This window comes from Schistocerca americana, chromosome 4 (assembly GCF_021461395.2).
Source record: "Schistocerca americana isolate TAMUIC-IGC-003095 chromosome 4, iqSchAmer2.1, whole genome shotgun sequence".
Classification (NCBI taxonomy): Eukaryota; Metazoa; Arthropoda; class Insecta; order Orthoptera; family Acrididae; genus Schistocerca; species Schistocerca americana.
Genome location: NC_060122.1, coordinates 801,411,149 through 801,437,627, shown reverse-complemented (window position 1 = coordinate 801,437,627; position 26,479 = coordinate 801,411,149). Strand labels below are relative to the sequence as shown.

The following is a 26,479-nucleotide window of genomic DNA, read 5'->3' as shown; positions in this document are numbered from 1 at the left end:
TATTTGGAATGTGTCTATCTTTCTATCTTTCCATGTCAAGTTACTGGATATCCAACTGATATGTACCACCTTGTCACATTAATGTGACCAGCTGTGACCTGTGGCCCGTGGTGCACCACAGTTTCCTTGACACCTGTTTTGGATAGTGCCATTTTGCCATGCACAATATACTTTAACCACGGCAGTAGGTGAACACTTTACAAACTTAGCCATTTCGGAAATCCTTCCCACTTTTGGCCTTAAAGCTAGTGAATATGCCCTTTTGAATCACTCCATTTCTGCATTACGACAATGACTGCACCATTGTTCATGTCCTCTCATACAATCTCCACTGATAGTGCTGCCACCTACCCTCTGAACGTGGTTACCACACATTGATGTCGAATGTATGTGGTGGTCCCATTAATGGGACTGGACTGTGTGCTTCAGTGTTAGCTAATACATGAATATATTGCCAATATTCAGTACTGTTCACCTTGGTTTGTTTTACTTCAACATAATTTTGTTATGATCCCACTTCTTCTTCTTCTTCTTCTTCTTCTTCTTCTTCTTCTTCTAAGTGTTTTTACTCTCATTTATATTGATGGTATCATCTGTAAACCTGGCCATTGGAACTGTGATAGAAACATACACAGCACTCTTTTTCAGTGATTTTTTTCTTCACACACACACACACACACACACACACACACACACACACGGGGAGGGGGGGGAAGGGGAGAGAGGGGGGAAGGGGGGAGAGGGGGGAAGGTGGGTGTGTGTGTGTGTGTGTGTGTGTGTGTGTGTGTGTGTGTGTGTGTGTGTGTGTTTTAAGAGACGAATTAGTTGATTTATAGAAGTAACACAAATGTCCTTTAAAGTAATACTACGAAACACAATTAGAAAAAACTAAAATAAACAAAATTGTACAGATATTACTTTGTATTTTTAATCTCACTGTGTGTAAACATGCATGCATTTATAATATAGATGCTAGGGGGCATTACTGGTTAAGGAGACAATGTGGATACGGATGAATAACAGAGTACAGAGAAAGCTGGAATATTTACTTTGCAGCAGGTTATTCAGATACTGTTCTCCTGCATTTCTCTGTGGATTTCAATGCTCTTATCAGCAATGCCATTCATGCATACCTCATAGGTCACTTAACAACTTCAACATGCTGTAACCATTCTTGCACTCCCTTCCAAACTGTCCAGATGCTATTTTCTGTAACTTGAACTAGCTTGATGAAAATGTTTAACTGTCAATGTGGACATAAATTGATATATATAGATAGAAACATACATCGTACACAGAAGTACAAGCCAGAGATGTTTAATTGGAACAAAAGAACCTTTGTGACTCTACAAAAGATCACCAGATCAGTGTCAAAGAGAAGTGCCATCATTAGTCATGATATAGCTGAAGTAGGGGGTTATCTATTGCTAACAGAAGAAACACTACTGGTCTCTTTCCCTGCCAAATATCAATGACTGTGTAATGTGTATTAGCAACCTAATCCCAGTAATACCCTAATACTTGTGTACATGGATACAGAAAGGCTCCCATAAAGCAAATCCAACTGTCCGACAGCCTACATTTTTGCCTTCCCTAACAACTTTCCCCACTTTCAATCAATGAACTAACAGTACCTACTCAATTTCTTTTCTGGAAATAAATTAAGCAACACATTCATTGCATACGTGAATGTGATGTTCACAATTTTTAAATCAATGTTTCATGCAAAAGTAGTACTCTTACTCACTTGGTGCCAAGACTTCGACATTTGCGATGAGTGGGCACAAATTTTGATCCAGCTGCAAGCCTCAAGGAGCCTGATGACAATCCTTTAGCAGGTGAGAGGCTAAGTGAAGCCACTGCATCAGAAACTGATTCTTTGGAGCTGGATGAACTTGGAGCAGGAGATGGAGGCTCTAATTTTAGGGACAACCTGCAATTAACAGTTCACCAAAAGTGTCAACACAACCGACAAAAATTTTATTCAAGACAGATTCTATGCTCTCTTTAGAACATAACATAAAAGAAATGCTTGCAGCAGTTTGATTTCTAAAGTTTGCTAAGAGCAGACTGTGTTGGATGGTATTAGGCATTACGTAACAATTTATCAGGATTAACACTTTTTAATTTATCCTTTCACATGAGGACATTTACATAACTTGCTGCTCACATGGAAATTATCAGGAGATATAATGGCCACACTAATGAATTCTGAATGCGTCAAGTGAAAGTTTAACTAAAAAGAAAGAACTTTTTTCCTTGTGGGAAGTCTTATTTCAACCTTAACTGTCTCATTGTTGTAACTTATTTAGGAAAGTTGATCTTTTCTTTGGTTATTTAATTGACATCAAAAACAGCAGTTACAACGCAATGCCATAAAAATGTGGAAATATTTCAGTTTATTAAATCAAAATATTTTTTAAACATGATACTGTAGAATTCTGAGTGGAATATAAACAAAAAATAACCCCTATTTGCCCATTCAACAACAGTTCAGATTTAATAATTCATAGTCTCTTATATGATATTGGTTTTTCTTTGATGTCACCCAGAAAATTTTGCAAACATTCTGTAAACCTTTCCTAGGACATGTATTGTAAATGACCTGAAAAGACCAAATGTGAAAAATGTCACCACTATTGTGCGAAATACTTACTTGTACTGATCATCCTCAACAAACTTCTGGAGCTCTTCAATGTACCTGACAGAACGTAAATAAGTCTGTATATGAGGTAGATGCACAAGAGTGGAATAGTCAGACTGCTGATAATTTGATATCACTCTAAGTATATTGTTCATCTTAAGACGGCGTTGCTCAGATTCCATGCCCCCAGAGTGAGGATGTGCCATGTCAATATATGTAAGGTCAGTCAAAAACAATCCTGTAACAAATATAGGACACTATACTTACAGTACTACATTTATGACAGTACACAGAGCACTAGAAAAATCAGATATTAAATTAAAGCATGTAAGTATTTGCCAAGTGCATGTGAACAATACCAGAAGATTGCATAACTATTACAAATAAAGTATTTCTGGTGTCTACTGAGTAGTAGAATTACAAACACTAGATTCCTACTGGATCTATCAAGGCTATTTCCTGTTTATATTACACAAACAGGTGTTTAGTCTAAATAAACAGAATACAACTAAAGTGGAACTATTTACTACAAGTAAGTGCTCTGGTAATAAACATTAACTGTTAACGTTGTCATAAAACAAACAAATCTGAAATGTTGAACTGATCTTAATATGTGGTATTAAAATCCCAGACTTACAAGCACCCATTCAATAACACTTTTGGGCTATTTTAATTAAGGTTTTATTAAACACATTGTGTACAGGATATGAATTAGTTAACTAAACTTATCGTCAGTTGCACAGTGAGGTAATAACGTGGTGTTCTTCCTTTACTGTATGTGATATGCATAGTAAGATCATTCCACAAATGCTGCACTGGCAACTGTTGGAGTGGCTGTGATATTCTTTATTATGCATATCTAGTGGTGTACCCTAATGTCAACTTCTTTCCATTTATCATTTGTCATTGCTGGAGTGTTGAGGGATCCATTATCCCTATCTCTTGCTTTTTACTGCCTATTTTCCACGAGTTTGTGCTTTGTGGGGTTGATATCGTCTACAACATGGCATCATCAATGTAGAAGGATGTGCCTGCCAAGATGTAAGTTATTCTGTTTTGCATTTATTTTGATACACATAGCACATTTCAGGTAGGCTGACTTGACTCCCTCTAACCATTCGAGATTTGCGTATGCGTAGTGTTTCCATGTAAGCCGTATGTTGTACAATGCAATGGCCACAAACTTTATTTAGAATAGTATCAGGGCTATTCTTATGGATATCAGACTTAGTTTCTGTATTTCACATGTTGCAGTCATCATTCTTAGTACTGTGTCTTCAGTTCACTTGAAAAGGTAAGGCCTATCACCAGCAGTGTTATTCCTAGGCATTTGTAATTTATGATTATTTCAAGTTTTTGTTCTCCACAGGTGAATTTGTCGCCGTTTGCCAGGCATCATCCTTTCCTGAATTTCATTGTTTTTATTTTATCCCTATTTATGACAAAGTTGTTTTCCTTGGACCATTCTTCCATTTTGTTAATGGCTTCTTGCAGGGCTCTCTTCTTTCTGATAGTAGGATCATTTCATCAGCATTCAGCCGAATTTCTTACTACTTCTGAATGTAACCTTTGGATCACGTCATGTGTGAATACTTTAATATAGTGCAGCTTTTAGTATCTCCCTGCAATATTCCATTCATTCACTGGATTCCTTGGGAATGGGTTAATTCACCATGGATTCTGATTGTGTTTTCTCTGAGGATGCTTGCTATGAACACAAGGACCTGACTTCCTGCAACCAGTACTGGATAAAGTTTCTCCAATACCCTACTCCCAACTGTGTACATGTAACTTTGGGTTTAGACAGGACTTCGCTAGTAACTGGAGGAGGTGTACCCTGCTTATGTGGTTGGCCTTCCAGGAATGAATACTTCCTTATACATACATTTGGACTATCAGCCAGTCTAAGGCACACTTAGCAGGGTTACATAGCTTCATTATATTTATATTTCTTCAGTTAATTTTAACACAGTAAAATTTCTATTTCTTAGCTAGTAGTTGCATGTCAAGTAATGCGATTATGTCCTCGAAGTTTCTGATCATCTGGTTAAGTTTATTGCAGAAGCCACAGATTTTAATGACAAAGTTTATTTCCCCACTTCCCCTTCTAAACCACTTAATGGTCAAAAATTTACTTCCAAGGCAATTACTATGATGTGATCAGCAGTTGGGTAAAAGTTAATTTATATATTTTGTTGCTACTTTCCTTGGCTATTATACACAAGAACCCTGCTGACATCAAACTCATTACTGACCTCACAGCAAGTTTTTATCATGAATGAAGCTTAGAAGTGTGCTTAACTTTTCAGATGGATCATTTCTTTGTAGTAAAAACTTTCTCCCCGTGAAGAATGTTGTCGCATCTGTCTACCACTATTTCACATCATCCTCTTGTTTTATGAATTTTATCTGTCAGTATTCTTTTACTGCCAATTTCCTTCACAAAAGTTTTCTTGATGTAGATGATTACCTTTCTTAGTTCCTGAATGTTGATAAAACATCCACCCATTTTTTGCCCTCATTTTCAGCACATCCTTGTATCAGAAGCTAGATAGTATACACTTTTTCCTTTGAGTGTCTCCGCCCCATCTTGGCAAATAGCTATTTTTCTATATTTTGAGTGGCTAAAAATGCAAATGCAAACAGATCCTGAAAGTACACTAAAGTTGAAAGTTAACTTACCTAAGTACGGTACACAAGGCAGTTTAAGACTTTCCATGTGTTCTCTTAGGTTGCTCCAATTATTTTTATCTGAAAACACCTCCGCAAGACGATCAAATGTCTGTCGTTCTTTCTTTGACAAACATGACCAAGTCTTGGTTAACCTGCAATGTAGACAACAACATCGCATAAATAAAAAGCATCTACCAAATACAAAGGCTATAAATGATGTGCAACATTAACACGATAGTGGAGAGTCCTGGCCAGAATCGAGACAATATTAAGGAGTAAAGGTAACTATTGCCATACAGCTGAAATTCTGAGCAGTAGATGCACATGCATCTGATCTTCTGTTAACTTCAAGGAACAGCATTTTCTGAAAGCACAGCAATTAGTTTAACCTTATTTTTATGCTTTCCTGCTGCTCAATGCCTAACTATAATATTAGCATTTACGTACTATTTTTTGGAAGTCAAGTAACAAAATTTCCATTAACACACTGTTTCTGCATATGGGGTCAAAGAACAGAGTATCAAAACGTTATAAAAACAATCATTAAAACAAACATTATTGGAATTAGAAAAGCTTGATCATGTTTTCATAATCATTTGCAACAAAATAAAGAAAAACTACTGTGATAACTTTCTCCCACTGACCTGTAAAGTGATGCACTCTGCAGGGATGATATGATTGCAAATAGTGAGTGTAAATTGTTAAGATCATATAGTTTCTTTGCTATCCTAATAAAATGAGCAAGAACCTCTGCTCTTTGCTTTGGTGTAGTGCCATTTAAAACTTCTTGTACAGTCCAAAAACTGACCTGAAATAAAATAAAAAAGGTTATTAACATATCTTTCTTAAACAACTTGTAGATTCATGACAACAGCAAATTCTATGGGCAATAAAACAAATGTTTATTTTTTGTGTATGAGAAAAATATACATCGTGCAAAAATAGAACCATTATATCAAAATATGAAAACCAAGAGAAAACCATCTATTTAATCATAAAATCATTGTGACATGCAGAAGCCAAAACAAATAAATAAGCACAGTAAATTCCTATTTCCTGACAGATAAGACAACCTAATTAACATCACATGAGGAAACTTCCATACTCATACCACCATCTAAACCATAATGCCAACTGCAAAATCAGTGAGAAGATGGCTTAAAGTTTGTCATCTGACCTAAATCAAAGTCATCAGAGATAAATCATTAGTACAACTAACAAACACTGCAGCCTTTAGGAGGGAACCTTTCAGAAAATGATCTGAAGAGGTTTAGATTCAGCACGATATCTAATAAGAAACACTGGTCAAGTACACAACCTCTCTTGAATAAGAGCCTTGTGTTTTGACCACTGTATAACATTGTTCAACTGAGTATTATATGCTTTACAAAAGCAACACATTCATAAGTGGTGTCATTAGATTACTTTATGGGCCCCACTACTGCAAAAGGGATAGCAAACAAAGAAGCAAAATAAGGAATTGTTTCTCAAATTACTCTTACCTTTTTATGAGTGAACTGTAACTGGCAACTTTCATAAGCACGACAATAATTCAACAAAATAATAGGGGCAGATCACTGACTGAATTTGCACAACCGTATGCATTAAAGTAACAAACAAAATTAGTAAGTAATCGAAACTTAAATATAGGTTTTGCTAAACTACAATCATTGTGGATGGGGATAAGAGGAATAAATTAAGTCTTACTTGACCTAATATTCAAGTTCAGTTCAAATTAGAATTTTTCTACTTTTTTCACTATCCCCTAAGCAGAAAAGAATTACTTTTCCAAAGACATTAACAACGGCAACACATTACTGTTGTGCAACCACTGTCAGGTTCCACCCCCCCCCCTCCCCCCCACATAATCTTTACTCTACTAGCAACTTCGAAATAAATTTGTCAGCCTTTCAGGAAAATAATTTTTTGTAACTAAGACATTGACATCTGTAGCATGGAGTCTGTTTAAATTTGTCAATATTTTAGTCAACAGAAATGATGTTACCAATTTCCGTGCGAGATGCACAACACCAAATCTATAATGCATCTAACAAGCTTTTCTAAAGATAGAAAATCACAATGTTATTAGACATGAAATAATTTCGAAATGGGTCACATACATGATTAAAACGTCTCGTGAAGGCCACGACATTCGGTGCCACAGTGAGTTTAGAGCGTTTGTTCCAAGCACAGCTCGTTAGCTCTTCAGGCTGAATACTGCGGAAGGCCTGCAGATCAAGCAGTGTCAACTGGCTTGCGAAGTCCTCGGGTGGTACTCTCAGTGCGTCAAAGACAACTGAATCGTAGCTCTTGATCGAAGAGTTTGCCGGTAAGCTCTGTGACTTACTGTGAGCACCAACGCTATGTGGCAATGAGCTGCAAGAGAAAATCTGATGTTAACACAATTAAAACATTAAAAAAGGGGAAGAAACCAATGACAGTTCCGTTCAGTAACAAACACATGGTAGAAAACTGGCTAAGAAGCTGACATACTATACAATTCATCTCCTGTGTTGATCAGCAATATTCAAGGTGGGTGTTTGTCTCGGGACAACTAAGTATCTTTAGAGTAAGATTAAAAAATAGTAGAGACCATTATGATTTGCTTCTGCCCAACAGAAAATTAACTCTGAGTGAAGTGGACTTGGCAACGCTTAATTGAAGCAAATGAATTCCTTCAATGGAAATTTTGAGTGATCTATTTTTACGTGTTTTTGGTCCATTAAAGCTGAAATGTATACTGTTTCACTCTAGTGGAGGTTACCAGTGTTGTTAGAAACCAGTTGCAGGTGTACACAAACTGTTAGCATTCTACGCATTCCAGTCCACTCCAGCTAGGATATCTTTCTGAGAGCAGTTACATAGTTACAGAGCTTTCAGCACTGGCTTTGGAGTCGGGAGAAGTTTAACCCTGTCTTGTGGGCAAAAGTGAGGCTAGTGACTATTATTTACACTGACTGGATGTGTATCAGTGCAGGCAATTAATCCAGATCCAACAATAAACGTTTCCAAGTAATTTACACAGTCATGTAATCTGTCCCACAGACCACATGTTGAGAGAAGTGTGCGAGTTAATCTGCATGATCAGATTAGTACCTGTACTTTACTTCTCCCAAATATAGTTGTGTCTTACCAATGGACCGATTCGCTCAGTTACGCAACAGAAACGAAGCTTACACAAGAGTTGGTAATGGTGATGCAAGTTCTAATCTACTCAAGTGGTACTCTCCATACCTTTCTCCCAGCAACTGATTGGGTCCTAGATCACTAAGGTGCGTATAGTAAACAGCTTTAAAAGTTATGTGGGCTGTTATGCATACTGTGAAAGAATAATAGTAACAACCCAATGTGTGTGCCATTTTAGGAAATGGCTGCTATACATGATGGACAATAATGTTGTTGAACAGAACAAATATGGCACGAGATATAAATGCTACAGTTCAGGTAAAGGTGTCCACAACGGGTAGCAAGAGAGACCACATGCTCCCTCCCGTAGTCTGTTGTACAGACTTAATTCCTTACACATTTCTAGAAATGATTCTCTGGTATTCTACTAATCCCAGATTTAACACAGCACAACTTGCTGTTATAGTGTTACAAATGCTGCTGTCCTGTTGGCACGCATGGACTTTTGCATGTCATACTGGGGAGACAAGGACAGTTCGGGTTCAGTTCTTTTTCCCACATCAGTCTTGTTCAGTGGTTCTCAGCCTTAGGGGAATTACTCCCTGGGGGGCTTAAATTAAATTTTCTGTTGGGTAAAAAATGAAAGGGTTTAACTGTGTGTGTCACAAAACTAAATTATTTTTGTAAGATCAATGTTTCAGAAGGTTATAATCTTAAGTACCCAAGTTATCAATAATTACACTTTTTTATTTCAAATACTAGCATTAATGTATGAGACACCGTGGCAAATGTAATACCTTGTGAAATGAGTGTTAAGGAGTCCAGCAATCAAGTGTAAACAGTAAGTATAGTGCACACATTTTCACTTGGTTGGTTTGAAATGAGTCTGCAGGTCACTAAGGAGAGGTGTGGTGCAGAGAAAGTTTATCTTAACAAATGTCTAGCCTCGATAAAGATGGTTAGCTTTCTTTTCAGAAGAGAAATTGCAGGTAGCACTCACAATGCACTGAGAAGTGCTTCATTTTATATATATTTAAAAAAAACAGTTTTTATTAAAAGACTGTTGTAAATAAGGAGTACCAATTGTCTCATTGAATCATTAGTTTGTGATTTAATAGAACACAGATAAACGGAAAATTATTCATTTTAGAAATAAAGTTCAGCTAGATGCTAATGTTGATGGTGATGGGAATGGGGAGAAGGTGTAATGTTTTCAGAAAGGTTGGGAACTACTGCTCTAGTTGAATGCTAAACCTGAATTACACCTGAAACAACCTAAAAAAAATGTTTGCTCAAATTTAATTATGCCAGTCAATGCGAAAAATTGAAGACACAAAAAAAAAAAAATTACAGAAGACCCATTAACATGAGCAGGTGTGAAGCTTAATAAGCAAAAGTTATACATAGCTTCAAGAAGTAATAACCAATATTTAAAGTTTATTTCTTGACTATGAAAGTACTATCAGTACCGTTTGTTGCTGGTTGTTTTCATCGATATTTAGCAGGATTATCTCAGTCAAGGAGTGCCAAAAATGGCAGGGAATTATAGAAGTTGCGAGCTAAGTACAACACAGAAAACTTTTCAGTTACTTGCATGAGAAGCAACCCACATGTATGGATTTGTGGCCAGACTGCTAACATTCTAGCAGGTAAAGAGACACATTCACGGACTGACCACACCTGCTGTTGACAATAATTCTGACATGGTTCTTAATGTCCACCACAGGTAGAAGTGGCAAATCAGAGGACGTTCAGTTAGAGGAGACAAAGGGAAACGATAGAAGTAACTGAACGAGACAACTTGCCCCAAATTTACACACTCTGTTAGCCATAGACTGATGACATGTATTTACAATTGCTGTGCTTTGGGAAATACTGATAATGGCAAGTTTAAATGTGAATTTTATATTGTGTCAATGATGAAAAACTATTACAGTTGTTAAATCACTCGCTTGAGACATGTACATCTCAAAGTTCTGGATGTATGTTTCTCAAATGCTATACACGGTAATTACAATGTCCGTGAAACATTTTCCAAATAAAAATAAATAAATAAATAAAAAAATAAATAAATAAAAATAAAAAAAGAATCGGTGTACATAAAGGGATACATGTAACTTAACAAATTATACAGTATGGGTAAGACACACACTCCAAGTTATTTTTAAACATGATGCCAGCAATTTAGTTTGGAAAACCACCAACAGGGGGACCATTGACTATAGTTGCTGAAAACAGCAGTGATCCAGGCACAGAAAGCAGTGTGTGTGTGTGTGTGTGTGTGTGTGTGTGTGTGTGTGTGTGTGTGTGTGTGTGTGTGTGTGTGTGTGTGTGTGTGTGTTAGAATTTGCCCAGTGCTAATTGGTAGTGACTGTGGAAAAGAGCTTTCTGTGGCAAGTTTCACAAGAGACCACCAGTTTAGAACAGCACAGTGAAGTGGTACAAGCATACCGAAAGACCACCTTCACTCAGGGGACTGTCGACAGTATCGCCTTTCTCAACAAGTTGCAATGCGGCTCACGGCACATGACAGAACTGACGACAGATAGTTTATGTTACAAGAAAATGGCACGTCTTCCACATTACCACAATTTTCGATGAGATTAACTGAATGGGACGTCACCAACCACGTGGGCCACCTTGTATCCTCTGACTTGGCACTACTCCAGTGGACACTACAGTCAGAAGACTTGTTGGCTCACAATGCTTTTCCTTATGGTGTTACACGAAGCTTGCTGTTCACATTCCACTTTTACTACAGAACCTCAAAAACTTGTGACACCACACGGTAGCAGCTATTCTTACCGCCAGTCTCTATGTGCTGGGTCATGTGTGGACAGGTGGACTGGCAATTAAATATGTGTTGAACAGCGGACACACAGAATATTTATAATACCGTAAGAAAAAGTTTGAGTGTTTGTCTTTCACATACTGTACCATCCATCACGTTGGCCCCGTGGTTAGCGCGAGCAACTGCGGAACAAGAGGTTCTTGGTTCAAGTCTTCCCTCGAGTGAAAAGTTTAATTTTGATCTGCTGAAACGTTTGAGTTCAGCTACTTATGCTATTAGGGTCATTGCAAATTTTGGTGATATACATTTGAGTAAATTAGCTTACCACGCCTATTTTCATTCTCTGCTTTCGTATGGCATCATATTCTGGGGTAACTCATCATTGAGTAAAAGAGTGTTCATTGCACAAGAGTGTGTAATCAGAATAATTGCTGGAGCTCATCCAAGATCATCCTGCAGATACTTATTTAAAGAGCTAGAAATCTTCACTGTGGCCTCACAATATATATATTCACTTATGAAATTTGTTATTAACAATCTGAACGAATTCAAAAGTAATGGCAGTGTACATGGCTACCACACTAGGAGAAAGAGTGATCTTCACGACTCAAGGTTAAATCTTTGGCTCAGAAGGGGGTAAATTATGCTGCCACAAAAGTCTTTGGTCACTTACCTAATAGCATCAAAAGTCTGACAAATAGCCATATAGCAATTAAAAGGTAATTAAAAGAATTTCTAAATGGCAACTCCTCCTATTCATTAGATGAATTTTTGGATATAGTAAGTGAGTGATTTCCCAACGCCCACAAAAAAAAAATTTTTAAAAAAAAAGAAATTAAAATTATTGAGTGTCATGTAATATTTTGTCTAATGTAATATCTTGTGTAGACACCTTTTGCCGGCCGAAGTGGCCGTGCGGTTAAAGGCGCTGCAGTCTGGAACCGCAAGACCACTATGGTCGCAGGTTCGAATCCTGCCTCGGGCATGGATGTTTGTGATGTCCTTAGGTTAGTTAGGTTTCACTAGTTCTAAGTTCTAGGGGACTAATGACCTCAGCAGTTGAGTCCCATAGTGCTCAGAGCCATTTGAACCATTTTTTTAGACACCTTTTATTAACCTGACACGTTCCACATGATTACGAAGTGTCGTATTCATGATCTATGAAACAAGTACTAATCTAATCTAATCTTGTTGTTTACCATGTACCTGCAACAATTTTTTTTCATGAACTCTTGCAATATTAGGTGTATTTCTGTGTACTGCAACTTCTTGTACAATTGCTGAAGCGATGTAAGCAAATTATTTTTACTATTGTACTAATTTTTAATATATTTTATTACCATCATACTTATAATTGTAGGCATCTGTGGCATGTTAAAAGTGGGTTTTTCCCTTGCGGGGGAGGGGGGGGGGGGGGGAGGAGTTGTGTGTGGGATGGGCACAGAGACAGTAACTGTGACACTTCCCCTTTCCCCTAGAATCAAACCTTGGATCCGTGAGCATGTATAATAAAAAAAAAAGTGCAGTGCAACGTGACGTGACGTACCCGTAGTTGTCGTAGCAGACGGCGGGCCGCGCGGCGCCGGGGTGCGAGATCTTGCGGCCGGACTCTGCGTGCGGCGGCAGCGTGCGGCGGCTCGCAGCGCCCTGGCCGCCCGCAGCTGCTGCTGCCGTCCTGGCGCCCCCCTGCTCGGCGTGAGGCGTCGCGGCGGCAGACGCGGGCCGTGGCCTAAGCAGCGGCGTCTCCGTGCCGTTCACCAGGAAGCCGGACGGCGGCGACGCGTCCGACGACGGGGACTTCTCGGGGCTCGCGCCCTCGGCGTTGTCCTCCCGTCCCTGTCCAAAGCGGATTCGGAAATTGATAGCATCACATTGAGTCGAATCCTAAAGAGGGAAACAATTGGAGTGATGAAAAAATCGACAGTATAACTGCACCTCTCTAAGAATACCCGAAATATGACCCTAAAACACCGTACCCAAAAGCAAAGTGTCTGTGCAACCAATGCTTCACAATGAAGCCCGAAGAAACCACATGTTTTGCAAAAATTGTGTGCGCAGTTCGGACCGAAGACAGGTGGAACACGAGTATCAGTGTACGAACCATTCAACGAAACATTATCTATATGGGCTTTCGGAGCCGAAAGCCCACTCGTCTACCCTTGATCGCTGCACGACACAAAGCTTTACGCCTCGGCTGGGCCCGTCAACATGACACTAGGGTGGTGTTGACTGGAAACATGTTGCCTGATCGGGCGAGTCTGATTTCAGATTGTATCGAGCGGATGGGCGTGTACGGGTATGGAGACAACCTCATGAATCCATGGACACTGCATGTCAGCAGATGACTGTTCAAGCTGGTGGAGGCTCTGTAACGGTGTGGGGCGTGTGCAGTTGGATGATCTGGGACCCCTGATACGTCTAGATACGCCTCTGATAGGTGACACGTACGTAAGCATCCTTTCTGATCACTTGCATCCATTCATATCCATTGTGCATTCTGACGGACTTGAGCAATTTCAGTAGGGCAATACGACGCCCCACACGTCCAGAATTGCTACAGAGCGGTTCTGAGTTTAAACACTTCCGCTGGCCGCAAGAGTCCCCGGGAATGAACATTATTGAGCGTATCTGGGATGCCTCGCAACGTGCTGTTCAGAAGAGATATCCACCCCGTCGTACTCTTACGGATTTATGGACAGCTCAGCAGCATTCATGGTGTCAATTTCCTCCAGTACTACTTCAGACATTAGCCGAGTCCATGTCACGTCGTGTTGCGGCACTTCTGTGGGCTCGAGGGGGCCCTACACAGTATTATGCAGGTTTAACAGTTTCTTTGGCTCTTCAGTGTCTAACAGAAGATTTACTGGATAACGCCGAAAGCTCCATGTTGTTCGTCGATGATGCTGTTGTACACAGGGAAGTCGCAACGCAAATATAGCCGGTCGGTAAACTGACGAGCTAGCAACGATCTTGGTGGGAGAAGTGGCCTTCCCCGGAAGAACCACGTAACTGCGCTATTGGCACTCCACAAAATCAGGTGCCTGCTTCGTGTTCAGCAGTGTTAGTGCAGTATGTCGTGATGTACGTTCGCGTGACTTTAGTTACCAGTTCAGTTAGTATATTTTGGTGTTATACTTGGTTATTCAGATGTGACGGATTAGCATACAACATCGCAAGAAAATGTGCACAATTCTAAGTAGAGCTATTTTCGGAATAAAGACCATTCGGACGTCTCTATCACTATTACAGCTTCTCATGAGTCGGCATCAAAAGAACTACTGGCTAGTATTACCCGTTGCAAACAAACGGCTGCAATTTACACAAAGGTCAGCTTTGACACAACAGGACGCATCGGAGAACGCGAAAATAAACCACATGGTTTACGGGATAGACCAAGACAGAGCGCTACGGATCTTGGGAGGAAATCCATGGCTTTTTAAACAGCTTTACAAAATGGAGAAATCAATAAACGATGAGCGACTTTTACATAGTTATTAAAAAATAGTGCCCACATTGCGTAATTTAGTGAAACAAAATATCAATTTTCCCCCGGGTAGATTTCTTTACAAGACACTGCGACAAATGGACTTTCTCTGTAATAAATCTTAAAAAAAAGATTGTGATAGAAAACCTGGAATAATTGACTGGCGATGCAAATATTTCATCCAAGTACGGGAATTACGAGAGCAGGACGAAAAGTTCTTTTACAGCAACGAAACTTAGGTGGACAAAAACATTATCGTCTCTTACACAATGTCGGCACGTTCGTGGCGTTGAGAGCATCATGGACAATGTTATTGGCAGTCACAGCGGTAAATCTTGGACCCAACGCTGGGTTTCTTTATTGGCCTACATCAATGTTATCCTCATCAAAATATTCCCCTCATTACATATTATATACTTGTGGCAGCGCTTTTTTCAATTCCCGAAACACTACTAGAATTACATCTTTGGGATAGCTTTTAGCCCTCTCAGCGATGCGTTTTAATCCCGTCCACGCTTGTAACACAATTTCCTTTAAGGTCTTCTTTACTTTTAGGAACACAGTCACATGGGTGGCACACACACGGAGGCTAGAGCATCATTACAGTACTGTCTTCGGCGAAAAATTCACGAAAAGACAACGAAGTGTGAGCAGGTGCATTAACGTGGGGAGGATAACTGCACTGTGTTGTGTTTAAAATTCTATCGTAATATATCCGTTTAAGGGGAGATGGAAGACGAACAACAAATGAACAGATATTCGGTTCCAATTTGTAATCTATATATTCTATATTCACCGACTTATGATGTCTGCTCCTCCGTTAAAGTACCTAACGTTAAAGTAATGTATGGTATTCTACAATGTTGTGTTTCTGAAGACGGCAATCGTCTTCTGTATTCCAGCAGCTTTAATTCGTTAACTGATTTATCTAAAAATAAAAACTGCCCGGATGTATCTCATGCAGAGTATCAATGCTTGGTCCAAGGATTGGCAGTTGGACCTCACCAGAAAGAATGCGAGGTTCTGTGAACAAACGGGCGGAAAATACCGTTACTGTATGATTACACGGTTAGCGAACAAACACTGAATGCAGTCACATCCATCTAATATCTGGAAGTATGCGTACAGCTGTTGCTGCTGAATTTAATTTTCATCTGACGCAATCAAAAAAACGCTTCAAAAGTGAACTTCCATCAGCCTACAAGGGCCCTCGTCAGCGACGTAAAATGAAAGCAATAAATGATGATCAAAACAGCAATGGTTTACCATCGTTTGGCTGCGACTATGAGCAGAACTGCCATTTATTGTTGCTTGTTGGTGTTGCTTTACTTGTTGATTCTCTTTCCAAGTTACAACCTATGAATGTTTCAGTCACATTATTGGAGGAAATGACGATAGTGCATTAATTCACTGAATTCCATGGCAGCGTTAGTTACACTTCCAATACCTCAAGCATTCTTAAAGAATGTTAAGTTCGTCACTACTTCCTGTTTTGCAGAGTGAAACAAACCGTGAACGCTAGAAACTGAAGTCTCAATGAGGGCTCGACATATGTAGTATACTCAGAACGGTTGGCTTCGTCACTGACCTTGAGACGCCACGAGAATAAGGCCTGCATAAAAAAATTCTCAGCACTGCACACCATTTACTATTCCTTTATCCTGTGTGATACTTCGCCTTAAAATATCATGCTTCACAGCATGTAATAGAGTTTCCTTTCCTTATACCGCTCCACTGGCCCCTCTATTGAATAAGAACAACGCTTCGATAGAAGGAGAAACTACCTATGCAGTTTTCTAATGATAGTAACTGTTACATGTAGCTTGCTGTAATTTTGGACACACAATAGGCATATAACGTTGTTCATTCTAAATGAGAAGCTGAAAAAGAACAAACATTTGTCGCAACACAGTTTGTATCAGAAAACTTCCCTATACTAAAACGGAATGGGGAACAAAACTATTTTGCCATCGTCATTGGTAACATATTTTTACGTCATGGTCGAATGAGGCTTGCGATCTACAGTATGTATTTTGGTAACGAAACTGGTTATATACTTAAGTTTATCGCGTCTTTTTTTTATCGATGTCCATTTTTTGTACAGTCGAGAATACAACTGTGATACATGAATGGTGTTAACAGTCAAACAGCAGCAGCGAAAGAATCAAACCCATATAAAAGCCTTTCAATATTCACTTAAGTCTACCTTCAATGCAAATTACGTTACTGGTCTGGATGTTTGAGTATATAGTGAGGAGACAAAACATTATGACTACCAGATTAATAGCGTGCCATGGGTTCGGGAAGTGCTCGGTAGGTTTCCGGAGGTATGTGGAGCCAGATGTCCTCGCAGAGATCCCGTACGTTACTGGCTGGTGGAACGTGGGCGCGGAACGGCGCCCGGCAGCTTCCCAGACGTGTACCATCGGGTTCAGATCGCGAGGATTTGGTGGCCACGACAGCAACGTCAGTTCACTATCATGCTGCTCAAACGGGCGTATAGCACGGCGGCCTTGTGACACGGGCTGTCATCTTGCTGGAAGATACCATCGTCTACGGTGAAGACATCGAGCATGAAGGGATGCAAGCGATCCCCAACAACGTTCGCCTAGTGCTATCGATTACCATCACAGACCCCATGGAAGCACAGAAGAATACTGCATTAGCATAATACTGCCCCCACCCCCGCGCCAGCAACCGCCTTGCGTACATGGCGCAGAGCATATATCGAGCATCCGTTCGCCTGGATGGCGGCGTATACAGAAACGACCACCGATCTTAACAAGAAACACGATTCATCCGACCAGGTGACACGTCTGCGCTGACCCACGGTCGAAACTCTGCGACCTCGTGCTCACTGCAATCCCGACTGACGCTGTCTGGGTGTCAACCTGAGAACACACAAAGGTCGTCTACCAAGAAACCCCATGATCAACCAAGTGCATTGCATGGTATGCTCCGAAAGACTTGTACCTGAACCAGTTATAGCTCTGAGCACTATGGGACTTAACTTCTGAGGTCAGCAGTCGCCTAGAACTTAGAACTAATTAAACCTAACTAACCTAAGGACATCACACACATCCATGCCCGAGGCAGGATTCGAGCCTGAACCAGTGCTGTGTTCTGTACTGAGATCCGGCTATCCTGTTTAAGACAGCGGGCACGCCGCCGACCTCCAGCATCTGTGATGAGGTGTGGACGCCCAACATCTTGTCGCCTGCTCGTGGCTTCACCGAACTCCGACCATTTTCCACAGATCCTCACGACAGTGGGACGCGAACAGCCGGCCATCTGCGCCGTTTCCGAGACGCTCGCTCGCATACACCTGGCATAACAATCCGCTCTTCGTCACAGCCGCTAACGTCAGAGGATTCCCCGATTTGCGCCCCGTATCGTCACTAGCATGATTCTATATTCGCTTCTGCTCCGTTTACATATTCGTACTTTCCTTACCGCGTCATACGCCTGCAACGCCACCAGAGGGGCATGCAGTCTCGCGGTGGGCAAGGGTGATAACGTTCTTGGTGATCAGCGTAGGTAATCATCGAGGTTGTGAAATGAGTAAATAAAAAGTGTTTCCAATTTTTCACAGCAAAATCATTCGTCGTAGTTACGCGCTTTCAGCGCTAAAAATGTGCAAAAACGTCATGGTGTGTGTTTTTCTTACAATTATAAAAACACAAATTTAATACATGGGTGATACGTATTAGTAACACTTACTGAACTTGAGAGTACTATCGGCATTGTTTAATGCTACTTACAGATAGGCTTGCTTACCTCAGCGATGCGCAGAGCCGCCAGGCTATCGCACGACACATCTCGTGGCATCTCACAGTAGCGCATGTTGGCCATGGGCGGTCGTGTCACAGAGGTCCCATGTCTGGAACAGAACAAACATCCGGGCTCACACGGGTTTCAATTATCGTGCCCTGTCAGCGCGTCGCGGATCAGTTTGGTCGTCACCGCAGTGTCCATTGCCTCCTCGCCTGGCTCAGTTCTACAAACACCAGGCGTGTAGCAATCTCCTTGATGGAGCTCCTAACCTGGAACTAGTTACCAACAACGCTAGTGAAAGTGAAGCAGGCGGCACTTGCCATGTATATAGGACGGCTGCTCATTTTCACATTGCAGAAGCAGTTACTTTTTGTCCGTCTACTCCGCTCTCTCACTGTATTCCCGAGTGTGTGCCGGCTACGAGCTTAATCAAAACAGCCACAATAACACCTGCATTATAATCGACCTATCACCTGAAATTAATGCTTGAAATGCCTTTAATAATAATAATAATAATAATAATAATAATAATAATGTACTCTGGAACGTAGTTCCAAAAAGAAGGGGCTTTAGGGATTAACATTCCGTCGACGACGACATCACTACAGAACATACAGAGGTCCTGACAGGGCATGGGTCGATGAAGGGTTCGGCCATATCCTCCTGAAAATAACCATCCCGGCTTCCGCCTAAAGGAGTGATACAGGTAGACCACAAAAATTCTAAATCGGCATGGAGAGACGAGGATCTGAACACTGTTTCTCAAGAAAGCAAGTCTAGGAGCTTAATTTCTGCACCGCCTCGCTTGGTGAGCAATAAAAGCGCTGTACTAGTTCCAGATTATTCTATTGTAAGATCACAGGCTAGAGCGAGCTGAATTGCCAAACCACTTTTTTCCCATTCTTAAACATCAACAGCAAAAAAATCAATTTCAGATCTCAATTTTCCCTCTCCCAAGCCTAAAAACTAGACGACGTGACTTCACTGCAGACGGCGAAACAAGCAGACACAACCCTAATTGAGTTTCTAGTTGCAACAGGTTTTTAATGGTAACTCAAACCAGGACTTCGTAGGTGCTCCGTGTCATATGCAACTAATCTACCATCAGTGTACCAATGATAAGGGTTGCAAGCTCCGATATCTGCTTATACGCAATTCATGTCAACGAGTGGAATAACAACAGAAAGAAGTTCAAACGCGTGGAATCTTAGAAACGTAAAATATTATACACGCTAACGGCAAGTCCAAGGGTTTTTGTGTCACTTCTCAAATCTCTCACCTCTGGCGATATTTGTTAATGTGAAAAATATCGAGATCCACGGAAGTGGAATCATATTAAGATGTAGGCACTCCTATAACTGACTGGCTAAATCAGTCCAGAGGTCGGACCAAAGGCAGCCATCGCCTCCAACAGCTTTACATTTCAAGATAGAACGATGTCCCCACAGATATAATGCAAAGGAAATCGGTTTTCCATAGATTTTTTTATTGCTCCAAATTAGCCTGTCATCGCAAGTATTCATGAGAAAACTTTTTTAAGCTTGACTTTAAACTGCTGGAGATATCAATGAACATCAATATTAGAAACGGCATATTCTACGCTAAACTCATGTTGACCAAATATTATGAACTTCAGTAAATTCAATGATCTCCATGACAAACGACGGAAAAAAGTGCACAAATCTGAGATATACGAACCTTAAACAAAAATGTCAAGAAATATTCCAAGGCGACATAAATATTAACAAATTAGAAACGGATAAATGGACTAGAGCCTCTAAAGCAACTGCCATCTCATGCAATCAACGTACCATTTAATCCAGTTTCTTTGAATCAGTTTCTGCTAATAATGGGACACTTATTTTGATAAGGCTATGACCTGCTCTTTAGAAATTTCTTTGACTACGTTAGTGTTCAGCTCCTTAGCGAAAAGACTTTAAAACGTTTCCCACTAAAGGAGATTCATTCAACTGAGTTTTCTTCTCCTCTACAGACAAGCTACGCACCGACTACCGAGCGCCTGGTGTGGCCCAGCTGCTGGTTAGATGGAGCGGTTTCTTTCGAAACTGCGACTCTGTCCTTCGTACCGCTCCCAGCAGTTTTTCATTTTAGAAATGGAAGCCCGCCGGAGCGCTGCCGCCATAAATTTCAAGCTGATGGATTAAGTAAGGAACTGGTCTTAACCTAATTAGGAACAGCACTTCCTTAAGTGCAGACGATTATCTGGAGAATTTAAGCGTTAGATATGGAACTACTAAGAAATGATCGGGACTGCGGGACATTTCGTCCTGCATTATATCCAACACACGGCTTCAATAGAACGTTCGAAATGCGTAGTCTATTTTAATTTACCTGTTCTCGAAACAGAAAGCAAACGTGCCGTAAAGCGCAGCGCTATAAATAAGCAATTAGTTTTAAATGTCGCGTACAGTATCTTGAAAACTAATGTAAAATAGTTATTCCGCGCAATACAAATGTGGAATGCAACCAAAAAAATCATTCCATTATCTATTTCGGCAACGTAAAATGTAATACCAAACCAACGTCTTTAAGCATGATGCCACATTTCTCATACTGTGACGAGAACGGAAATGAGATTAAGTCTGAAGTAAAAACCCACATAAGGCTGCCTTATCATACTTTCCCTTCAAAACATGTGATGGGTCATTTTATGATAGAATTCCGAAGATCCGCGTCCTTGTCATCAGTCAGAGGTCGTTCACAGATCTGTTCAAATGCCACTCACGAATAATCACTGTATCAGAGACACTCAAACAACCTCAGGCGACGACATCACATCACTTACCTGTGACGAAAAAAATTATAGGACCAGTTGTCTTCTTGTGAAATCTGACTCCGAGACACGTATACAACAGAGAAACATAACGATCCCCGACTCACAAGGAAGACAAGAACACTCAGACTGTCAAGAACGACACGAACATAGCACATACCGTGTACTGACCCAGTTCCTGTTACTCCGACTTACTATCTTTATAAAACTTTCGGTATTATCGTAGTCACCAGTGCAAAAGAACTGTTCATGCAGTGACAAGCACAATGCTGTGGAATTTGTGCTTCGTCCAAATGACCAAGTACGAATGAAAAATCAATTACTTTGCAAGTTACATTATCGAGTTAGAATTTTCTGCAGCCTGAAAATAGCGAAAATGCCCGTGGGGTATGTGGAAAGTTATGCATCAGTTTCTCATAGTTACGAGAGTATTCTATTGTCCACGATTAAGAAATATTATTTTGACACTAATGACAGCACTAATTAAAACTCGCCACTGGTCGAACTTTAGATCTGACTACGAGAGTGAAATGAAGTGTGCGTCTGGCACTGTTGGCCGGGAGTCCCCGTCACTAGCTGTTCAGCGGCCAGGTTTGACGCCACTTTGGCGATTTGCGCGTCGACGAACACGAGACGAAATAATTAGCACAACATGAAACAACCAGCACCCCAGCGAAGAAAATCTCCGACCCGAAGGGGAATCGAAGCCGGAACCCTGCAATCTAGAGGCAGCGATGTAACCACTAGCCCACTAACTGCTGACACTGCCAGGGTAAGGACATGTTTCTCTATCAAGGCACAGAGACCATTCATTGCGTAAAAAATACGATTTTTGTTGACATATCCGCCTCCTGGGGCATTACGCTTTCTCAAACTTTTTCTTCTTTTTTTGCGGGAGCAGATTCAATTCCCGGAGTCCGATTCTGGCAGATATGCAGACCATCATCCACAGCTGCCATAATTACCTTTTTAACCAAACTCAAAACGTTTTTCCAGCACAGGAAGCCTGGTAAACAGTGTGACTATTCCAGCAATTTACACTTCTTGTTTTCCAATGAGAAACTATATTTCATTGTCGTGATAATTTTTTTTCATTTTGTAATTCACGACTCTTCTCACGTACTTACTTTCGTCTTGCTGGTCCAGAATTCTTGCGCATAATTTGTTAGTCACTTTTTTGAGTCGCTCATGAGCAATGAACAAGAAGAACCGTTTTTGGATCACAGAAGACACTGACCTCAATATTTCCGGCAAATGAAATCGACTTTAGCAAGTTCCACGCACTGTTCTGAAAGCTGTTTCGTTTCTCGCGTGCGCTTGTAGACAACGCACAAAATCACCTACAGTCTTGAAAACGAGCAAATCAATTTCGAAAAAATTCGTTTTCGCATTTGCTTTAGTCCAATTTTAACAGTTGTGTCTCCCACAACGGGCACTTTCTAGTCGATTTTCATTTGCTGTTTAAGTTTTGGCATGTCCTACGCGCGTATCATCTTCCAGAGACATCCTGGTACTTTTCAATTAATCCATCCATTTCTTAACAAATGAAAATGGCGTTGACTTCTCCTAAATATTCAGCAACATTGGCTAACAAGACGTCAAAATGACAGCGCGAAATTCCATCTCCGTATGAACTAACACAGTGGGTATACTTATAAACACCGCAAACGGAACTGTCCCGCCAGACGACAGTAGCGAAACGCTGGAAGACTCGCAGAGGATCGACGAGTGATTGGGAGTTAACCGTGGACGTAAATAAACGTTAAACATTGCTTATAAACAGGTAATTAGATCAATTACTGTTCGAGAACGTTATTGGCGAGATATCATGGGAAACATCTCGCTCAACAGAGGGGTTTGACTGGTACGCGATAAATCCAGTCAGAGCACGTGAAAAGGCGGCAGCGAATCGGAATGGTGTTTACAAGGTCTTTACACAGAATGGAAACAGCTGTCAATTAACAAAACATCTGAAATTACGAGTGCAGCGCCGGTATACTTAAAATACCACTAATGTATCTTGCTTATAAAACAAAATGAATCTCGGTGCTCATCACTGCGCTCGCCGCCAAAGCGCGCGGTGCAAGGTCATAACCGTAGGCGCGTGAGGCAACAGGCGGCCCGAGGGCCGACGGCTGGGGGAGACGCAGTGAAACACGAGCGCAGAGAAGCCCGATAGCGTGGCGGCTGCCTGCCGTACCAGGGCGCGCGCGGCTACAGCCGCCGCGCCGCCGCCACGGACGGAAATTCCATCACATCAGGCGCGACACGGCTGAAGCTGGCGCTGGCGCCAGCGGACCGCTGGCGCTCCCAACACGAATACTCCAGCTCTTACGCGCGCTCTTCTGGGAGAAGGGGATCACTGACCAGAGGCAAACCACTTTCCGTACGTCTGTCTCGTGACAGGTACCGACTGAACGCTTTTCAATTTCCTGTGTGCTGTGCATCTTCCTTCACATAGCGATAACTTCGACAATTTATTCATGGAAAGAAAGAAAGAAAGAAAGAAAGCTGTACCATTCACAAGATGAATCCTAATACAGCCTAGTGAAATGAGGCTTTACGGAAAATACACCGACTGGCATAAGGGCAATGGATTGTTAGCGACAACGAAGCTACGGTAATCCCACGACCAGAAGCGACTATAACTAAGATCTCTGCGGTTTACAATATTTTGTTCAATAAGAACCAACTGTGTAAGCCTGTCTATACAACACAATGTACTTCCCTAATCAGATGAATATCTCACTCGTTGGCGATTAAGGCAGACCATTTATAGCGCCCCTCAGGCAAATGTGAAAACTGAACATGCAGTTTATGCTTATACGACAAGTTGACGTTTCAGAACTCTCAGTTCAACTTAACATTAATTAAAAAGGAACATGAACAGTCACAATCGCAAAAAACTTTTTATGAGGTTACCGGTTCTTGAGCAGTTAGCGTTCGTGGAATCATAGCGCCTGGTCCGTTCAGTGGCACAGCCTACCATCTTGGTGGGCAACCTTACAGAAAAAGAAATTTCTTGCAGTTGTGACTGTGAAACCTTCCCGTCTCCTCTATATCTCTTTTGTTACGCAACCTTCCCTTCTACAATAACCTATGAAACCTTCCCATAGGATTTCTATCTCTTGCTTAATAATAACAAATGAAATCTTCCCCTTGAAATTAATTCTCTTTCTCAATCTTCGCATACAAATTTAAATGCTGTTTATTAAAGTTATTTTCTGATTATTTCGACGAAACATAGAATGTGACGCCGTCGTGGCCCTCAGTCGTTACCTGCAATAACCCAAAACTGTTCCTTACCTTTTTTTTACTGTTACTGGATCGCCATCTGAGTGCTACATCGAACTACGACATGAATATACGTACTCTGTTTTACTATACTCTATTAGCTGCTGGTGGGCTGCTATAATAATTGGCTGTATTTATTACCAAAGCTGACATTCTTTAACAGCAAAGCTGACGTTATTCTTTAATTAATTTGACTGAAGTTACGTAATTCATAGTTAAACTTTTTCTTCACAACAATAAAATTTTGCAAAGTTTTACGTTGATGGTTTTTGGGATGAATTATAATCAGTAATGCAATATTGCTGACAAAAATTAATTATATTCTGAAAATGATTCTTCAAATATTTACTGTTGGTAATGAAATGATTTTACAAACGTTCAAATGGGACTTACTTTTTACAATAATCTTACAACTAGCATTGCGCAAACATACCTTCAGTAGTCTCGAGTTTCTCAAAAAAATAATTCAATAATATTAGTTCCTCTTACGATAATAGTTAGATGATGTCTCTGTACATCCGTTTATAATCTCTTGTAAATCATAGCTGCTGGCTGGCAGGCACACCGCTCCTCTCAACCTCTCGTTTCAGACCTGCTACCGACTCGCTTCACATCTCGCTTACTACTGACTTCCTACGAACGCTAAAGTGCGGTCTCTCCTGCCAACAATACTTTGGTGCAGACATTCCCTGCTACCACAATTATTTCCAAAATGACAAATATTAATTACTCCTACTTAATCCTATTAATAAAATATAAACATCTTTCATAAATTGTGGTTTGACAATAGACAATAGAAACATACACGTCTTACAACTGTTCATCTTCATTTTCAAGTAATAAAAAAAAAAACCTCTGTTCTCAAAGAGAATGTTCACGTAACCCGCAACTGTCAGCGTCCTTCGATAACTACAACTGGTGCCACAGAAGCCAGATGAATGTCCCCTGTGGCGTAACACTGCCCACAGCGGCCTGCGTCTGGGACGCGTTGCGTGTTTGGAGCCTGCATGAGGTCGTATCTGAACATAACTATCAACCTGGTGTGAGATACGTGATTCTTCCGATCGACAGACACGTTTCCACTGACCCACTGTCCAGACTTCATGATCCTGTGCCTACTGGAATTGTAAATGACGATTTGGGTCAAGATGCGGAATCCCGTGTTCAACTATGTAAGTTGAACGGTGGCGCTCCTAAACTCTTATGCTTCCTGATCTGACACAGTGCGCGGCCTGTACTGCTTTACAGAGCAGGGAAACCTCTGAGCACGTTCGGTCATGAGTAGGCGTTACACTTTCGCCTACTCGTCGTTTCACCCGTCTTCACCCCAATTCAACAGACGCTAACGACAATAGGAAGCGAGCTGCCGATCAGCTTCGCGTTTCCGAGACGCTCGCTCCCAGGCGCCGGGCCATATTCTGCCCTTGGTCAAGCTCGCTTCTGTCAGAGTTTTTCCCCAACAGCGGTTCGTATTGTCGCTTAATTACTTCAAGTCGACTTGCCTCCGTTCATACACTTTCGTCACCGTGTCAAATGCCGGGAACGCTACCGGCTGGCTTTCAAATTCGTACTGGGCAGTGACCATGATCTTTTGGCCCATGAGCGTCTGTTTCCCGTGTAGTACAAGGTGTAAGCTACTAAGACTGGTTGCTATCGTTTGTTGCGGACCGACTGCAGGAATTCGGGTAATTTCCAAGAATGATTGCCTATCGAAGTCGCGGGGTCCAAACGATACATAGAAAACGTGCGATCGTAAATCGATCGTGCGACTCTGGTGGAGGGCGTTGTGACCAATTATCTGTGATCGTCATTTTTATCTGTTTTCCGTCATTCTTTTAGTTGCTCTAAATTACATACCTCTGTGAATTATTTGTGAGTTGCTAGGGAATCCCAGACGAT

The 26,479-nt window shown here is 41.0% G+C and overlaps 1 protein-coding gene across 5 annotated transcripts in view; it reads right to left on the bottom strand.

Moving 5' to 3' along the window:
- LOC124612722 (ras-specific guanine nucleotide-releasing factor RalGPS2) overlaps positions 1-26,479 on the bottom strand; it is a 363,977-nt gene that overhangs the window by 10,752 nt on the left and 326,746 nt on the right. For all 5 annotated transcript variants that reach the window (XM_047141084.1, XM_047141080.1, XM_047141081.1 and 2 more), the window contains 7 exons: positions 18,496-18,598; positions 12,781-13,070; positions 7,438-7,693; positions 5,962-6,125; positions 5,327-5,469; positions 2,657-2,882; positions 1,748-1,933 (listed from right to left, as the gene is read on the bottom strand). In XM_047141084.1, the coding sequence (XP_046997040.1) occupies positions 1,748-1,933; positions 2,657-2,882; positions 5,327-5,469; positions 5,962-6,125; positions 7,438-7,693; positions 12,781-13,070; positions 18,496-18,570 (1,340 nt within the window). In that variant the 5' untranslated portion in view covers positions 18,571-18,598. The remainder of the gene's footprint in view (positions 1-1,747; positions 1,934-2,656; positions 2,883-5,326; positions 5,470-5,961; positions 6,126-7,437; positions 7,694-12,780; positions 13,071-18,495; positions 18,599-26,479) is intronic.